This window comes from Lissotriton vulgaris, chromosome 5 (genome assembly GCF_964263255.1).
Source record: "Lissotriton vulgaris chromosome 5, aLisVul1.2, whole genome shotgun sequence".
In the NCBI taxonomy this organism is placed as follows: Eukaryota; Metazoa; Chordata; class Amphibia; order Caudata; family Salamandridae; genus Lissotriton; species Lissotriton vulgaris.
The window spans coordinates 1,227,338,138-1,227,356,947 of NC_141693.1; the positions used below are offsets into that span (position 1 = coordinate 1,227,338,138).

At 41.7% G+C, this 18,810-nt stretch overlaps 1 protein-coding gene across 1 annotated transcript in view; it reads right to left on the reverse strand.

Annotated features, from left to right (window-relative positions):
- Positions 1–1,620: 1,620 nt before the first annotated feature.
- Positions 1,621–18,810, reverse strand: part of TPPP2 (tubulin polymerization promoting protein family member 2) — a 91,596-nt gene continuing 74,406 nt past the window's right edge. The window contains exons 3-4 of the mRNA XM_086923059.1: positions 2,311–2,464; positions 1,621–1,985 (exon numbers count right to left, since the gene is read on the reverse strand). Of these exons, the coding sequence (XP_086779185.1) occupies positions 1,797–1,985; positions 2,311–2,464 (343 nt within the window). The 3' untranslated portion in view covers positions 1,621–1,796. The remainder of the gene's footprint in view (positions 1,986–2,310; positions 2,465–18,810) is intronic.

Here is an 18,810-nt window from a genome sequence, read left to right on the forward strand (position 1 = left end):
TTCCCTCTTCTATTGACTCCTATCTCAATCATGTTCCACCTTCACATCATATAGACCTTGACTTTAGCTCTCTAGAGTCTGATCTTTCTATCCACGAAATATCTTAATCCCGAAATCTTCTTAAGGAAAATAAAACCCCTGGACCTGATGTGTTTACAGTAGAATTTTTTTCTCTCATCTTTTTTCCCCCAAACTTTTACAACTCTTTCAATTTTTCCACACCAATGGTATGCTACAATCTGCTTAATCCATAAAGATGGCCGCAATCCCAAACAGTATAAAAATTATCACCCTATATCCCTTGTAAACGTAGATTATAAAATCTTTGCCAAACTGCTCTCGATACGTCTTGAGCCTCTTTTGGCGAATCGAATTGGTTTGGAGCAGTGTGGTTTTGTTAAAGGTAGGTTAACATCTGATAACTCTCGCTTATTTTTTAACGTTTTAAATAAGGCCTCTTCTCTTTTCTATCCTCTTGCTGCAGTCTCTATCGGCACAGATAAGGCTTTTGATAGAGTTAATTGGTCCTTCTTATTTAAAGGTCTCCACTGGCATGGTTTTGGTCCTAAATTCATTTCTTTTATATCTTTAGTCTATTCAGCCCCTAAAGCATCTGCAGAAGTCAATGGTCTTGTTTCTCATCCATATATCATCATTTGGTCACTATTTTTCCTCTACAATATTTTTTCCCTTTTTGGTAATTATATTTCTTATGCTCGTTTATTTGTCTGCCTCTTGCATCGCATAGGATAAGATAAGTTATGATACGTTTAATAGTTTATAAGCTTATTATATTGCATTATTATAAGAATGTTATAATATAATCTCATGATCTTCAACTATAGAATTGTATTATATACTTCTCCTCCCCCCCTCTTCTTTCCTTTATTATTGCTAAAAATTAAAACAGCTTTCTATTTTGCTTATTGTCTGTTTGTATATCTATTATACTATTCATATTATGGTTTTTCATGACCTTTTCGTATGTAATTGTTATTCACTTAATAACGCTTTTTAAACACCAAAAATACTTAACTAGCTCTCATTAAGACTTGTCTGCGACTCTCTCTGAGTTCTGTCTAGGATAACTGCATCATCAGTGTATTGTAGCGCATTCCTTTCATGGGTCATAATAACTGGGATGTGCAACCACTGTGTGCGCTAAATTGTTACAAACACATGACATAGCACAGGTGCCATATTACATTCCTGTTTAGCCCATTAGTTGACCTGGTCCACACTAGAATAGATCTTATTCTCAGTTTTACCCATATTTCAGTATACAAAATGGAATATTTAGCAAAAAAATGTATGATCCATACCCAGTGATCGTAGTGTACCCCACTTCTTAGTCAAAAGTAGCACGAAGGGCCTGCTTCTTTGAAAAGTAAACAGTAGTGAAGCACAGCTCATTCTCCTATGCAATTAAGCATCAGCGTAGATATAACATTCCCTTTGTGTTCAATACAGCAATTAACCTGAAGCTAGCTGCCAACAAATGTTTGCCACTTCTTAAGCAACCCCTTTTCCGTGATGCTAGTCACAATTTGCCCCAGATCATTGAAGTTACATCACACAAGTTTACCAGCTTAGGCCACAGATTACACAGACACATAAAGATGAGCAGGCAATGCTGTTTATCTAGTGGTACAAGCGGCAGCAGTCCAGGGTTTGGGAGCCACCGTTCTCAAAAAGGCAACACTCTATGAATGCGTAGCTATTGGTTAATAAGGGGAGAGACGGTGAAACGGTGCAGGGTCAGTCGTCAGGCGAGGGAAGCAAGATGTGTGGGCCCTTCATTTTTCGACCTTACCCTCAAAGGTCCCTGCCCCCTTGTAGTTGCCCACATAGCCGGTGTTTTGTGTAGTATTCTCGCGTCCAGCGATGCCGAGACCCTTCCCGCTCTCGTCAAAGCGCTCCTTGTGCATTCCGGTGTACTTGCTTGTATCGGTGAGGCGGTCCACACCCCCCACATTTTGGGCTTTCTGGATAAAAAGACAGGGCAAGAGATAATGGGCCAGTTACACATTGCAAATTCATTGGCCAGTAACCAGATTGTGCATAACAAATTTGCCAGTAGAAAAGTTAGGACAAAATGTCAAGTACATACATTCAATTTCAAATTGGTCAGAAAATAATTAGCCAATTACAAACTTGTCAACTACAAATCCACCTATAATAGAGAAATTGTTGAGGCTGGACAGCTCCAGGTGCCTCGGCAGTCCTGGTTCCTTTGTAATTAAAAACTGACCTGTCCTTTGTCTCTTTGGGTGCAGGGTGTTTTCTAGGTTACTTTGGACATGCACTCACCGTGACACCAGCATTGACTGGTTCCTTGCCCTCTACCAGCCTGACTGTTTCTGAAAGAGCATCGTCAGCTGACTTCCCCTTGAAACGCTTGACAGAGAGTTCCTTCAAAGCCTGCTGGAACTCGGCGAAGTTTATGGTTTTTGCTGCCTTGGCCCTGAGAAGGAAACATCCCTTGGTTAAACTGTGACTCGTGTTCAAGTGCAGAAACCATGAGTGGCTTGTGTTAAAATCACAATATTAACTGCAAACCTAAGGCATCGATAAGCAAATAAAAAATGATCATTCTTAATCAACAAATACATTGTTGAGTTCTGCAACATAATCTGCATTTTTATCTTTAAAGAAAAGCCAAATTTCTCCTGTGTGGCCCTCAGGATAATGGAAACGAGACCCTGCCTAATTGCTAACATGGCGTCTTTATCAAAGACTTTGGCGGATTCTAATGTACATGCATCTGCAGTAACCACTTTTATTGCCGGTCCATCACTATTACCCTCTTTCACTGGGTGTTCATAAACAGGCGCTGCAGGATTTTATATCATTTCTTTATCATCCATTTGGATCTGTTGAATCCACGCCAATGAAAATGTATATACCCCTTGGACATAATTGCTAAAATAGATTCACAGTAATATTTGATTAAGTGCTGAGCCATAGTTTTTGAAGGACCTCTTGTCTAATATTTGACTGATTCAAATATTTATGCAAATTATATTTAAAACATCTTTCATTATGCATTTATAAAGTCATTGGGAGACTCATTAGGAAGGCCCTGAGCCTGCACTCGGTAGTTCTGCATCCCCAGAGTGAATGTTACCAGGGGTCTCATTACCTACAGGGATATGGTGTTAGCAGGTATTCTGAATGGGGCCCTGAGGCTATAGATAAGCATTGGGTGAATCAGGAACTGCCTGCATGAATCTTCTACCCATTCCCAATGCATCTCTGCTGTATTCCCTGGAGTAAAAAGGTCGGAGGAAAACGAGGCCATTCGGTCGTGTTTCCCCGAACCTCATGATTTCCAGTGGGGCAGGTTACAAGGTTAACAGGCCCATAAAAAAATCTGAGAAATTTGTAACAGGACAATAAGATCTCTAACCTAGATGTTAAACTGACTCCTCTTTGATATTTAAGCAGTTTGTAACTATAAATCTATATGTTCTATAAGACTACCTTCAAATGCTATTTCAAATTTTCTGCCACTAAAATGTCTTCTCACTTAATAGATTTCATTTTCTCTTCACACACTTTTAAATTTACTGCATCTGATCTCATGTAGGTTGAGCTATTAAACATGAAATAAAAATTCCGCTGTTTTTATGGGATGAGCCTTTTTTCGGAGTAGGCCACGTTATAATGCATGCATTTAGAACGCATGCCATTATAACACGGTCATTAAAAGGACCGTGTTGTTACATCGCATAGCATTTTAACGCAAGTCATTACAATGACTTGCTGTAAGGGGGCGCTGAATGTTGGAATAGTATAATTTACTATTCCAACTCCAGTCTGTGCAACAGTAGGTAAGGTGTTGGATTTAAAATCCAACACTTTCTGCCCCTTATAGCAAGTCGTGTTAACGGCTTGTGTTGTAATGGCATGCGATGTAACAATGGGGTTGTTATAATGAGCGCGTTGTAATGGCATGCATTGTTTCGCTTGCAGGATAAATGATGTTTCTCATTTTTTAGTAATGCAAAAAAATTGCTGTGATATCCGGGCCAAGAACAGCACAGAGGGCGGATTCCATTACGCCAAAGTTTCCTTTTCAGAAGGATTGCAGAATCAGAACATAAGTTTCAGGAGTCAATAAACCTATGAGAATTAATAGAATTAGCTTTTGGTCTGGAGACCACTTATGTGCTCGATATGGAATATTATAAAGTTGATTTGTACAGAAATATTAGATCCTACAACAATATGAGCCACGAGCAATTTTGTGAATTGCAAAACTCATTGTCGTGCCGTTGGATATTGGAAAATTCATCATATCTTTTATTCCCAATTCTTTAGATATGTCCCATGTTATAAATATGTGTAATATATTATCTCAAAGTTTGTGCTCCCAATGTAGTGTCATATATTTCGTAGCTATCCAAACACGCATTCCCATTAATAAAATCTGCTTCTTCTTTGTAAAGTGTTTGATCATAGTGAATTGCTCAGCTTTTAAGTTTCCATTAAAAAGCAAATCTCTGCAGCCCAACCCAGGTGTTTGTTTTAGCACGTTGTAAAGTTCATATAAAGATTTTACACACATCTAAATGCCTATGTGTCACGTAATCACATTTACTTGTATAACGAAATGGACCTTATGTTTTTTTTCTGACACCATAACATTATAATTCATATGGTTTGCCACTGAGGGCTCGTTTTCGGTTTTTACTTTAGTAAATTCCACTAGCTTTATCCAAGTTTTTCCCAACTTCTGAAAAGTACCACACAAGTTTACAAAATAATTGCGTCTGCTTTAGAGCAGTTTATTAAAAAAAAGTAGTCTGTGTAGGCCACATAATTGTAGTTTATGTAAGATAGATCAGCTGGGATAATATCTTTGTTGCAGGGATCTTGATGTAATCCAAAGGTCACAACTTACAATTCCAATAAAGCATATCAGTAAGTGATACCTCTGCTTCATATAGGTGCATGTAGCTGGCTGGTGGATTCTTTTAGAGCAATACACATTGTCTAAATGTGTGAGATGCAGATTTCAACTGATAGAGTTGCCCATCAATGATAAAACAAAGGTACTCATGCGATTTCAGATGTATTGAGGCACAGAAATCAGCATTATGTAGTTTTCTAGAAGAACATCTGAGTAACCATTCCCAATCCGTGTTTCATTAAGTACTTACTTAGCATTCATAGATGTTGGATTGGAGGGCAGCTGCTCATTTTCTTCTGCATGAGGAACAACCAGGAATAGAAACCTTCACTTCCTTAAGGTTATGTTATATGTTCTAATATACCACTTCATCACCAATATTAACTCTTCATACCGTTTCCTCATGGACCTTTTCTCTTGAACTTCCAGCTCCTTTTCAGCAAGATTTCACTGAACAACTCACCATACGGGCAAAGTCGTCCAGAAAGCCTTCTACAATTATTTTAAATAATAACCATTTAATTCAATATGATGCAATAAAATGTAATGATTAAAAATGCTTACTAATAAAGACAAGTGTCAGTGAGTGAAGGTTTGAGTAAGGGCGACTTAATTTTATTAAATGCTTTTAATTATTTAAAATAATGTAATTTCATTTGAAGACAAATTAATTAAAACATGTTTACAACATTTTAAGGCCAAGAAAAATTTAGGGTCAGCAACAAAGAATAGGAAAATAAGAAGGTAGGTATTATCATTAAAAAAATGAATATAATTATATGTAGTAATAGGGTTAGATTTCAATTTATCATTAAGGATAACAATAATTAACAACACATGTATGGCAAGTGTGGCAAAGACAAAGTATTAAGAATGAGGAAATGGTTAAATAAGATGTACCCATACCATGATACAGGGATGGCACCCAGGGAAAAAAGAGTAGGCAGGAGAGGAAAAAGCATGTGATGAATGGGATGTTTCTTTTCTGTCATCCCTTTCAATATCTAATGTCTAATAATGTTGGTACAATGATGCTTTGCTATGAATTCCAATTTTGGTAAGGACAATTCCTTTGGAGCAGGGAAAGAAATCTAGCCATCTCAGTGCAAGTTTCTGTAGTTTGGAAGGCCTCCTTCACATGTCTGTCAAATAAGGCATGCTCAAGGGCCTAGTAAAGATTCCTTCCTGAGGTAGGAAATGCCGTGCGGCCAACGACATTGTCTTAGAAGTCCCTATTGACCAGTTGGTGAAAACCTATGGTAACTATAGAGTAGGGTCTTCAGAACGAGTGGCCCGAGGAGGAAATGACAATTACCACATATTTTTTAAATCTGATACCATGGACTTTGGAATGTAACAGGTATGATAAGTAACTCTTATTAAAAGGATTGCTCTATAAAATAGTGCATATCGTGGATTTTGGAACTTTTGATACAATTGCCATATATTTTTCATTTAGGTGTCCCCCTTTTGCACTATATATGTTCATTTATTTAGGTGTACCTATTTAAATATAAATGCACAATTGCCAATATCATTAAAATATATGTTTCAGTACAATGTGATAGTTCACTTTCCTTGAATATATTGTTTAGTGTATGTTATAGCATAGCCTGAAACTCTGATTTTCTAGTTATTAATTGAATAAGTCAAATAAGTTTCATAGAATCTGATATCTTAATTTCTCAGTTATTACTGCTAACAGTAAATATTTCACAGAACGTAAGTAAGCAAAAGGCTAGAGGGGCTTCTATCTTTATTCTCTATTTTAAAAACATACAACAATGTTCAAGGCAGTGTATGTAAGCTGCACTGAAACACTTATCTAGAAAGAAACTTTGACCCATGGAATGCCAATCTTTAGCTGTAACACCCTGTTGTTTGTTGCATGTTACAAAAAAGGCAGATTGAGTCTTCTAACAGGTTTATATACCTGCATGAGGACACACACAGCGGTGGCACAGAAATAGAAACAAGAGTTGTTTCCCTACTGAACACTGCTGCTGCTGTTATAAATAGGAATACAGGTGCAAGAAAGGCCATTTAGGCAACTCACGGTAGGTTCCTTTGGTGCTATGATAATTTTACTGAGCCTGAGGGAAGGAAGGGGCCCAAGATGCCAATGTAGAGAAAACCTAAATTACCATCATAATGTCGCAGTATTTTCTATTCTTCTGCCCATTGACAAATATTGGTGCTACTATCTTATATTTTCAGAGTAACTGCTATTCATATTGTGTGCATTAGATAGGATGGAGGGTTTAGGGTCCACTAAATACTCCTGCGAGTCTCACATTGATGAGTGTTATCTAATATGTATCTTACTCGTGTAATTTTCAGTGTGTTGCAGGAGGTTGGAGTGCACCAGCTTCTCTAAATCATGTTTGGACATTAACTGAGTCTTTGGTACCAGAGGGTCTACAGAACCTTTTCTTGGGCAGTGTTCTGGAAACAGATTCCAGAAAACGTATAACTTTCTGTACCAAAATCCTTATGTTCAACTACTTACTGGACACTTTCCCCTGGCAACAATTAGCAGCTTTCATCTGTGAAATGTAACTGGGAAAAACTGAGGGGGTTGTAGTAATCACCCAAAACTCCTGGGCAAACAGGATTTTGAGGAGGGATAGGGAAAGAACGGGCCACTCGTAATCAGGGTCTAAGAAGCACTCTTGAAGCATTAAATACAAATAAACCCCAAGTAAGGAGAGTGACATAATTATTTTTAAGATGATGACTTTTCAGTATAGAATGGTTTATGAATGCTAACTATAGGATTTCTGATCTTTTAGGTTTGAGTGTTACATAATGGCAAGAATCAGGAAAAAGAAATGGCACGTTACCTTGATTTAGTCAACTGAAATCTAGGTGAAGTGCACTGAATTAAATTTAAATTTAAATTTTGTATACTTGTAAATGGCCTAAATACTGTGATCAATTTGGATTGTATTACTGGCAGGGCTACTTGAATTATGCGGCAGGGTAGGGGCAAATTATGCTGGAGGATTGGGTAAATATGAGGCAAGAAAAGGCAAATTATGCTGTGTAATGTGGCACATTTGTGATAGCATTGCTTCATTATTTTTACACTTATTAACACTTTCTTGGCATCTGGGTATCTTATTAGTACCAGTTTAACACCCAAATATAGAAATAAACAACAGAAAGATGACCAGTCAACCTTTGCAAAGGACCTTCCACTGTGAGGCAACAGGATCTCTGAATTTTTGGTAACTTTTGAACCATTTGAACTAGAAACGAAATTTCGTTTTGTTAAAATCTGCAGATTATGCAGCAGGCAGATTATGTGCCAAATGCGGCAAATCTATAATTATGCAAAAAGACAACGGCCGCACAATCGCATTATTAAATTGGCCCTGATGGCTGAATATCGCACCAGCAATATTGTGGTACAAGAATATTGAGAACAGAATTCAGAGGGACAGAATATCAAAAGGTATGTGTTTATAGGGAAGTATAGATTTACTATTCCTAACTCCAAATCTAAGTAGCTTGAAGATATATGTACCACATAGATACATATATGTGGAGCTAGGTATGGAAAAATGTAGACTTACTTACCTATCAATATTTTATATTCAATATTTTCAATATTGTGTCCCAACAATACTATTCATGGGCCAGACTCTAACTTGGATGGGTGAAAATGTACATGAGTAGAAAACAGACACTGAAACATTTTGATGACTGGATCAATGGTCCCTCTTTAAGAGGATCACCCGTTTACCCATGCATTCTTATATAAAATGTGTGTTGAGTGACATGTTCAGGATGCAGGCAACAATGCACTGTGCCTAGGTTACCAATGACAATTTTCTTTGCCCCACATATGAGAGGTATTGCATTGGTCTTTGCATTTGAAAGTGCCCTCTGCCATTGTGTAATGGGAAAGTTAGTCAGAAGTAGAACACCACCCAAGTTTGTGATCAGATCTCCCATAGACAAGGAATGAGAACAAGTTATAAACCTTTGTACTGGGAGTGAAAAAATCCCAGTAATGCAAATGTTTCTAAAGAGATCAGATAATAAACAAATATTGATATCTGATCTTGTACAGATTAGTGCATTGAAGGATTTCATTTCAAGACTAGAGGGTACCATTATGCATAAGTCTTTTATTTGCTACACCACAACAGCCTTAAAAAGTAAGCACCAGCAACACTCAATATTCTAGAATCAGAAAAAATAGCTAGCCCATCTAAAACTAATGAGAATCTTTCCTGTTTTCTGCTCCCTAACTGCTAAGTATTCTATTTGCTTCTATTGGGGTTCAGGTTATACTTGTAAGTTTGATTATTCATATTTTATTCATATTTGAGTACTATGTCCCAAACAAGGTTTGGTTTGGGGGTAATTCCGAAATATAGGAGTTTTTGTTTTATCACTGTATTTATTTCACTTTGTCAAGGTAAGTATTTGAGAAGGAAAAAAGAAAAACCTTTTTTAGGTTAAGAGATTCTTTAAGTTCAGATTCACTGTGTACTGATGCAATTAATGTATATGTTTTGTTCTGAGTGATTAGGCAGGCACAGGCTGCAATAGCTGTGTCTTGCGTTGGGCTCAATCTCTATTTGGAAGCAGCCTTGGATTTTGCCTGGTTGCTGCTGGAGCCATTTATTTATTTAACACAGGATGAACAGAGACTGAGGAGGATATTTACCAAAAAGTCCCACAATGCAGCGCAGCCCCCCCTCCCGCCCCCCAGGCTGCCCTGCATTGTCCAACAGGGAGGGAGCAGGAGGGCGCCATATCTTTAGAGATATGGCTCTCTCCTCCCCTTTCCTTTGTGCCGGCGCTGATTATAGCTGCCGTGCGCCAAGCACAAACCTTAGCACCATAGCGCAAGGGTGTGTGCATTAGTCTGGCATAGGTTTTGTACAGGAAGGGCATCCTTGCTATACAAAATATGATGCCCAAACACAATGCAAAGTTTTCCCACTTTGTATGCATGCTGCACAGTGCAGCACGCATGCATAGTCAAAAAAGCAGGGAGAAATGAACGCATTTCTCTTGTTAGCACCTCCTTTGAAGAGGCGTTAACTTTTGGCGCAATACTGTGTCCATAAATCTTTGTATATATGATTTTGCGTCAAAAGGCATAGGTCGTTGCATGGGAACGTCCATGTTCCACCCATGCCATGGCCCCTCGGTGCTAAGTAACGTAAAGCAGTGATTCGTGGTGCTTTGCGCTACTTTGAGGGTGCTTTCCATAGCAAAAAAAACCATTTTCCGCTGGTTAGTGTCACTTTTGTGACACTAACCCAGCGCAAAATGTTGGTAAATCTCCCCCTGAGTGTGTGCATTCTGATATCTCTGATCCGATATGGAGCGGCCATATTGGACTGGGCAGAGCCCATTGAAAGAGTACAGTTTGTTGGCACACAGGCACGCAGTTTTGACTGAGGTAGCAACAAAGTCCTGCATCAGTCCATTACACAAGGTCATTTGAAAAGGAAGCAAAAGGGTCATGGGGTGGAATGCTATCGGTCAGTTATTGATGATAAGGCCTGCTCACATTTTGATTTAGATCCAGATATGAACACTTTTCTCTTTAAACTTGTTTGTGATCCTAGGAAAGTATTAGAGGTGGCACAACAGCAGTATCAAGACAAACATGTTAGATATGGGTGAGGAGGCTCATACTACGGGTGTGAACATTTATGTTCAGCTTCAGAGAGGTTGGAGCCAGTGTGCCATCTACTTCCTCAGAAAAGCAAATTGCATCACTAACTGCTGAGAGATAAAAGGTGGTGTTGATGAGGATAACCCCTTACATGGGGAACTTTGCTAAAAGAGAATCTTCAGAAAACGCAAGAGGGTTATTATTTGGTGATGGTTTAGTGAAAGGAGTAGGGGCATTTGTATCACCGTTTACTGCTCTGGATAAAGCACAATGTTCACTGAGTAGGTTTTTCATTGGAAGCATTTGTTTTGGTGGGGCTGGAGCAAGGGAACCTTTCTCTGGAAGTCTCCTTTCAAGATCACACTATCAATTGATAAATACTGGAGTGGGTTTGAATGCTAGTCACTGTTTGTTAACTTTTTCCTCTTTTTTGTGTACATATTTCTGGAACGTATTGTCAAATCTTTTTCATTATCAATATATTGCACTTCGCACATCGCACTTTAAAAGAATATCTTCTCTTAGAATTTGAATCTGTATCTGCACTAGTATGATCTACTCTCTGGCTGCCTATTTTTGGATAATGTATTTTGCACTTTTTCAATTCTGATGCGAAAATTGACATGTAATGTTTACCTATCTTTTATGAACTCTCAATAAAAAAAATGTAATAAGAAAAAAAAGATCACACTATCAATTGTTTGGCAGAGGAGCCTTCCGGGAGTTCCAATCAGCCAGGTTTTTTTCCAGAGGCGAAGGACTGGATGAGGCAAACCCCAGCAATCTGGGGAATCCCAAGGTAAGTATGAGCACTACTAATTTCAAGGTAAGTATGAGGACTACTTCCCTTTCTCTACAAATAGTAAGAAGGTGGATACAGTAAAGGCAATTCTGAGCCTTCCTGTATGGAAAGTAAAGATGATAAAGGCAGCGGTGAAGAGTGTTTTAAACACAGATGTGGTTTCCTTGAGAACACTGGCACAAGTGACTTTTTTCACCATTGACTCAGGCAGTGATTACAGTTGTCTACATTACAGGGCTTTGGCTTTCCAGCATTTAAAGCTATGAATTGTGGAAAGGTCTATGGTACGGAGAGAAGCTTTCTTGACAGATGAGGTGATGGAGGAGCTGGTTGGTGGTTGGAGTACTTGGAGGTCTGGAATGGCAATCTTTGAGGAGTCACCAGATTGTTTATTAGAGTTGGATGCAAGTTTGCATGGTTGGAGAGATTGTTTGGGCTCCCAAGAAACTGGAGGGAGATGGAGTCTGGAGGAGAAAGAGTTGCATGTCAATTGTTTAGGGATGGAAGTTGGTTTGTTTCCCTGAAGAGTTTCAAGAAAACACTGGCCAGATGTAGTGTTCTATTACAGATAAACAATGTGTCAGATCTGCAGTAAATAATTCGATTGGGAGGCAGCAGATCCTGGAATTTGTCATAGTTAGCAAAGGATTTATAGTAATTTTGTTTAGAACACAGAATTGTTTTGAGAGCGGGGGTGTCTGCCATGGCAGAGCAATTGTGTAGCAGAATGGCATTCCCGCTATTTAATAGATTACAGCAATTGGAGTCTCAATTGAACAATTGTTTGCCAGTTGCATGGGATTTGGGGACCTTTGGAAGTGGATCTTTTTGCGTCACGTTTGATAAATCAGTTGAAGGAATATTTTGGAAGCCGAGGCAGTAGACAGCTTTTCTGCAGTATTGGAGGGAGATCAAAGGTTATGCCTTCAAACATTTTGCCTTATTTCAAAGTGTTCTTCTGATGGTTTAGAGGATGAAGTGTCAGACAGTGTTAGTTTCTCCATTTTGGGCAGCCCAGCCATGGTTTCGAGAAGTTATGGAGTTAACAGTGGAGGAGCTGTGGGGGAGTATTCTTCAGTGACCAGCAGGGTCTTGAGCCTTTTTGCTTGGAGGTTATCAGGAGAGAAGAAGATTTTAAAGGCCTTTTGAATGAAGCTTCAGAACTTCTGAGAGAGTCCTGGGCTCCTGAAACAAGGAAGAGGTATAGAGGGGCATGGAAAGCCTGGACGGAAAGCCTGGGTGCTTTGGTGCACAAAGAGCCATGGAAGGCCTGGGTACGTTGGTGCATAGAAAGGGCATTGGATCCCTTGGAAGCTTCTGCTGTGGATTTGCATTTTTTTTGTCTGCTCAGTATAGTAAAGGCTTGAGCTCCAGAATAATGAGTTACTTTAGGTTGCTGGTGGTAGATGGTAACAGAGTGGTTGAGGGTAGATCTCTTGGTGTTGCGTGTTTATCTAGGTTCCTGATCGATACTATGACCTTATGCCCCTATTCGGCTATAAATCCATTTATTCCCTATATTGGCATAACCGTTCAAGTGCGATTTTCTGAAAAGTCATCTCTGGCCTCACACGAACAGAGCCACATTCCAGCATAGTTCTCTCTGCCACTTCCTTTGCGACCAATTAGTGCAATGACAGAGCAGTAGTCACTATCTGATATTCCTAGATAACACTCCGAGTTCTTCAACAAGATAAAAACTCAGCAAACCTGGAAATCCCCGCTTGCTATGTTTTGATTAGTAATGGAACTCTAATGAGCAACTGGTAACTATCACTTCCTAGTGACATCTTTAATTGACGTCTTATGTCCAGCAAACTTGCGTCAAACCCGGCACCTGTCAGGTATAAATATTACCAACGTTGCCTTAAGCAATGCGAGCTACTGTTGCTGATGCCAGCTGCCTGCAAGACCCCGTGTTGGTAAATCTAGCACTCTGTCGCTGCAGCCTGCTGTCCCTGTGGTGATGAAGCTGCTGATACCATTATCGCTGCTAAAGCGCGAACTATGGTGCAGTACGCTTAAGGAGCTGAACAGCCGTCCTCTGCGAAGACATCCAGCAGATTCCAGCTGCCCGCGGACGCTGTCCCCCCTCCTTCCTCGACGCGCTGAAGAGACCCGCTGCCTTTCTCCTGCAGAGAAATCCAGCTCCGGCGTTTCCGGTCTACCCTCGCGGGTGACTGGGATATCGAGAGAGACCCCTGAAGGAGATACCAATCCTCCATCATTCTATTCAGAGGTATGGTGTTGACTAAACCCTTAGACGAGAATTCTTGAAACAAACCTTGGCAAAACCAACTTAACTTAAAGCTACTTACTGGATATATGACGGTACAACGCGTACCGTCACAACGCATACCTTTACAACGCGGCCGTGACAACGCAAGTCGTTACCACGACTTGCGTTTGGGGGGCGCGGATTTCGAATAGTTTAATTTACTATTCTAACACCAGTCCCCGTGGACCCTAGGGAAGGTGTTAGGATAGTAAATTAACTATTTTTAGACCTTAAGCGCCCTCCAGCGCAAGTCGTGGTAACGACTTGCGTTGTCACAGCCGCGGTGTAAAGGTACCGCGTTGTGAAAACATCGTTGTAAACGATGTTTACCCTACTTACTTACTCCCCTTTCACGTGTTAGGCTTAGGTCAGGCACACTGGGGTAGGCTTAGTTAGAAGCACCAGTTGAGTATGTTAGCCTAATGTATATATGACTGTATATATGTTTTATTACTTTTAAACCATTGTATGGCTAAGAAACCATATCAATGCTTTTACAGTTCTATTTCGCAATCCTTATCTTACTGTACGTACTTTTTATAATAACAATTATTGCAATTGTGGCAATACATTTCTCTTGTACGAGAAGAAAGACTGTTCAATAAATGTTAACCCTTTATTGACAAACGCCCGTCTCTCTATTCTCTACATCTCGTGAAAGTAAACTGCACTAGACTGACTGAGTGAAATACATGTCTATTGTTTCACACGACCCTAGGGATTGACTCTTGATCTGAGGAGCAAAGTTGTCATGTTGCACGGTTGTTGGAAAGCTGAATCCCTTCTTGTCTGTGCCAAGGAAGCTTATCACTTCCTATGCAGAGAAGAAAGTTTCCAGTGACCTCTGAGCTAGTTGGTAACACAACCCAATTAAGTTTAGCATAGTCAGTGGAGGCCTGGAATATCCGCAGTTCCACGTCGATACTACTGTTTATGTTATTCCAATGCGCAGGGCCTAGTGGGAAACTAGGAACTACACTACATGGCGCCCAACGTTTGGTAAGGCGATAAACTAACGCGAGACAGTTAGAGTAACTCAGTCGTGCATATTTCACACCCCTTTCTCCCGTAAATACTCCAATAGACGTCTGGAGTGGGTGAAAGGTTAAAATCCGCCCGAACTCAGTAGGAAGAGATTCCTATGTAAAGCTCTGGTTTATTCAACGTTGAAGGATACAGTGTTCCAAAATATTGTGCACCTAATCTTTGTCTCCTTGGAGACCTACTCTGCAAACCTCGCATTTTTACAATGCCAGAAAACGGAACCTCTGGGGCCGCAGCAGATGCGACTCAGCAAGGTCCCGAATACACAGACCCGGATGCTATTATCATCCCGGTCCACTTAAGAAGATCTATAACTTTAAAACTTATAGAAAACGGACTGACACCTCAAGGTGGTACAGTAATTTTCGTGATAGAGGCTCACGAGTATCGGCAGACAGAGGTATTCTATTCATGGATAAACTTTCCAGCGGTAAACGCTAGAACAAAAGAGTTTCACTATTACAAAATAGAGAAACCTCCGGAAGAGTACGCTCCTTTCGAGGAGATTGAAATTCCACTTAAATTTCAAGAGCACCTGCTCTGGTTTAATGGCGCCCTAAAACATACTGATCACATTACCAGGCTCGGTCCACTAGGTAGACCAGGAGCAACGTGGCCGGTTCTAGCCAGCTACACACCACATCCTGACATTGCAAAAATGTCGAAGGAAGATCTCTTAGTTAACATAGGAGAATTAACAAAAGCTTATAGAGAGTTAGTAAAATTATTTATTAAAAATAATTTAAATACTCCTAAAAAGAGCTGGGATGGAAATAAACAATCCACTCCCAAGGAAAAAGTTTTCCAGTCCAGAGGAAGGTCTCCTCGACGGAGGGAAAGAACTCCGACTCGAGAACGCCAGTCTCCCCAGAGGGAGCCCTCTGAGAAAAGATATAACCTTAGAAATAGGGATAATCTAAAACAAGCATTGGAAATGCAATAGGTCTCGCAGCATTAGAGTTAGTGCTTTTAGAATTGTTTATGGGTTTTTTTGTAAATCTTTAGCATTTTTGTTTCCTGTAGCCAATGCTAAAGAATTTTTTAAAAAAAAGCCATAAACATTTCTAAAAGCTCTAACTCAAATGCTCCAAGACCTATTGCACTGTGTGAGGGTGAGGGGTTGAGGGTGAGTGAGGGTGAGTGAGGGTGAGGGTGGGTGAGGGTGAGTGAGGGGTTGAGGGTGAGTGAGGGTGAGGGGTTGAGGGTGAGTGAGGGTGAGGGGTTGAGGGTGAGTGAGGGTGAGGCGTTGAGGGTGAGTGAGGGTGAGGGGTTGAGGGTGAGTGAGGGTGAGGGGTTGAGGGTGAGTGAGAGTGAGGGGTTGAGGGTGAGTGAGGGTGAGTGAGGGTGAGTGAGAGTGAGGGTGAGTGAGGGTGAGGGGTTGAGGGTGAGTGAGGGTGGGTGAGGGTGAGTGAGGGTGAGGGTGGGTGAGGGTGAGTGAGGGTGAGGGGTTGAGGGTGAGTGAGGGTGAGGGATTGAGGGTGAGTGAGGGTGAGGGGTTGAGGGTGAGTGAGGGTGAGGGATTGAGGGTGAGTGAGGGTGAGGGATTGAGGGTGAGTGAGGGTGAGGGGTTGAGGGTGAGTGAGGGTGAGGGGTTGAGGGTGAGTGAGGGTGAGTGAGGGTGAGTGAGGGTGAGGTGTTGAGGGTGAGTGAGTGAGGGTGAGTGAGGGTGAGGGGTTGAGGGTGAGTGAGTGAGGGTGAGTGAGTGAGGGTGAGTGAGGGTGAGTGAGGGTGAGGGGTTGAGGGTGAGGGGTTGAGGGTGAGGGGTTGAGGGTGAGTGAGGGTGAGTGAGGGTGAGTGAGGGTGAGTGAGGGTGGGTGAGGGTGGGTGAGGGTGGGTGAGGGTGGGTGAGGGTGAGTGAGGGTGAGGGGTTGAGGGTGAGTGAGGTTGAGGGTGGTTGAGTGAGGATGAGTGAGGGTGAGTGAGGGGTTGAGGGTGAGGGGTTGAGGGTGAGTGAGTGAGGGTGAGGGGTTGAGGGTGTTTTTCCAATTGTTTTTATTTTGTATATTAACTTACAATGCCGGTTGCGTATTTTGGTTGCACTCCTTGAAGTTTGTTATAAAGTATTTAAGTGGCATAGTAACATTACAGCTGCCGTGATTTGAGTGCTTAAGTTCAGTGGTGGTTTATATTTGTCTCCTTAACAAATAACAAGAACATACATGGCGTAACCGAAAGGCTTGTGGTTTAAAACAAGCAATGTGCTGTCCTTGGCACAGGCGCAAACGTTCACCACTTGCATGCATGCTGGGCATGCATTAGTGAGGTTAACCAATTGATATGTCCATTCCCCGTCACAGACTGGTTTCAGTAACCCTGCCTCCGCCAGGTATCACACCCCACTGTTCTATGTTGGCATCTAAGGCAGGAGACACTCCTGCTAATATCCTGAGTAAAATCTTTTGGTGTTCCTGAAAGTACATGAGAAGGCTATGTCGCCTCGAGACTTTAAACTGTAAGGGGTGTGTTTGGCCTTCTTAAGGGCTTGTCAGAGTGAATGGTGTGAATAATGATGAGCAGCTCCCTAGATAAACAATCTTTTTTTAAATGGATTTTAAGTGCGTGGCCTATAGACATCTTCACGCTTTGAACTCAATCTTGTGAAGATGCTTGTGCAAAGTTCCTGAAATAATTTAGTGTATGTAGTAGTGGATTGAGAGAGGTAAAACTGGAAGTCCTTCATGATGGAGGTCCTGCACATCCAGACAGCAGACGCCAACAGCAGATAACTTTATAGTATTACCCCTGGATGCGGAATGCCAAGGCCCAGAAGCCCCAGCGAAGCAGATGCGGAGCTCAATACACAGGTGAGCACTGCCCGGCCGCCCCTCACCTATCTGACACACAGCCGACACACTCTCACTGTCACACAGTTGCCACTTACCTGATATATACATGCTGGCAGGACCAGCCGAACTCCTTACATGGGAAAGACCAGTTGCAAGAAGCGGGGGAGCTGCGGGTGTGGGGGGATGCGCTGCACCCCCTCCCTTCGTCACCCCGTGATTAGCACCGCAGTGTAAAGGAGCCGTGTGATTATCGCAGCTGATATCGATACGTGCGGAATGGCGGCCGGAGCCGGGCGCGCTAGTAAATGAAAGCGAAGACGCACATCCCATTGAAGCTTTTTGTAAGCCACTAAACCGTGACTGTTACGTGGTGAATGCATTATCAGCCGCTGTGATAGGCTTGTTCGCGCCTGCAAAGGATGAAGAGAGATTCGGTGTCGTATCTCCGGCTTTGTCCATATCTCACTCTCTGGGGTGAATTGGGAGTTAATGACGGCTCTTTTATCATTTTTAATTTCATGCATATTATAATAATTCCCCGGCTGAGCTGGTCTTCCAGACTGAGAGGGGCTAATTAATAGCAAACTGCGAGATGGCAGCCGAGGACGGAGCGTTTGAGATTGTTAAGCGAGGGATGGGTTGTAGGAGGCAGAGGCACATGGGCGGGCGGCGGGAGGGGGACGGAAAGAAATTACAGGAAGGGGCAAAAAGGGAGAGGGAGAAATAGAGAAAAAATGACAGAGTAAAAGTATACAAGTGAGAGCAAACTAAACAGAGAGAGGGTGGGATTGGAAAAAGGAATGAGTGAGAAGAGAAAGACGGAGGGAAGAGAGGGGAGGGGGGAGGAGAAATGCGACACGGCGGGAAGGGGAGGTGGCGGAGCGGGTCAAATAAACAAACAAGCCGGAGGGAAGAGAGGGGAGGGGGGAGGAGAAATGCGAGACGGCGGGAAGGGGAGGGGGCGGAGCGGGTAAACAAAGACGGACGTGCACGCGCTTTTAAGCTCAATGCGCATGCGCATTGAGCTTAAAAGTCACGGGCACTGCAAGGAATCGCCACGATTCCTTGCAGTGTAGATAAAGAGTGGATAAGTCCCAATACTCTCGCCTTGCTCGATGCGCATGCGCATCGACAGGCGAGACCTAAAAACCTGATAGATATCAAAGTATTGATACACGTCCCTCTCGATCTTTTCCACAGAATTCGGAAAGAAGAGGACGGTCAGACCCAGGAGAGCACACCAAGTCCAAAGACAAGGAACCTGCTCAGAGTAAAAAATCTCAATTTCAGAAAAAGAAGGTAGCTAGTATTAGAGTAATCAACCATGCCGAGAATACTGAG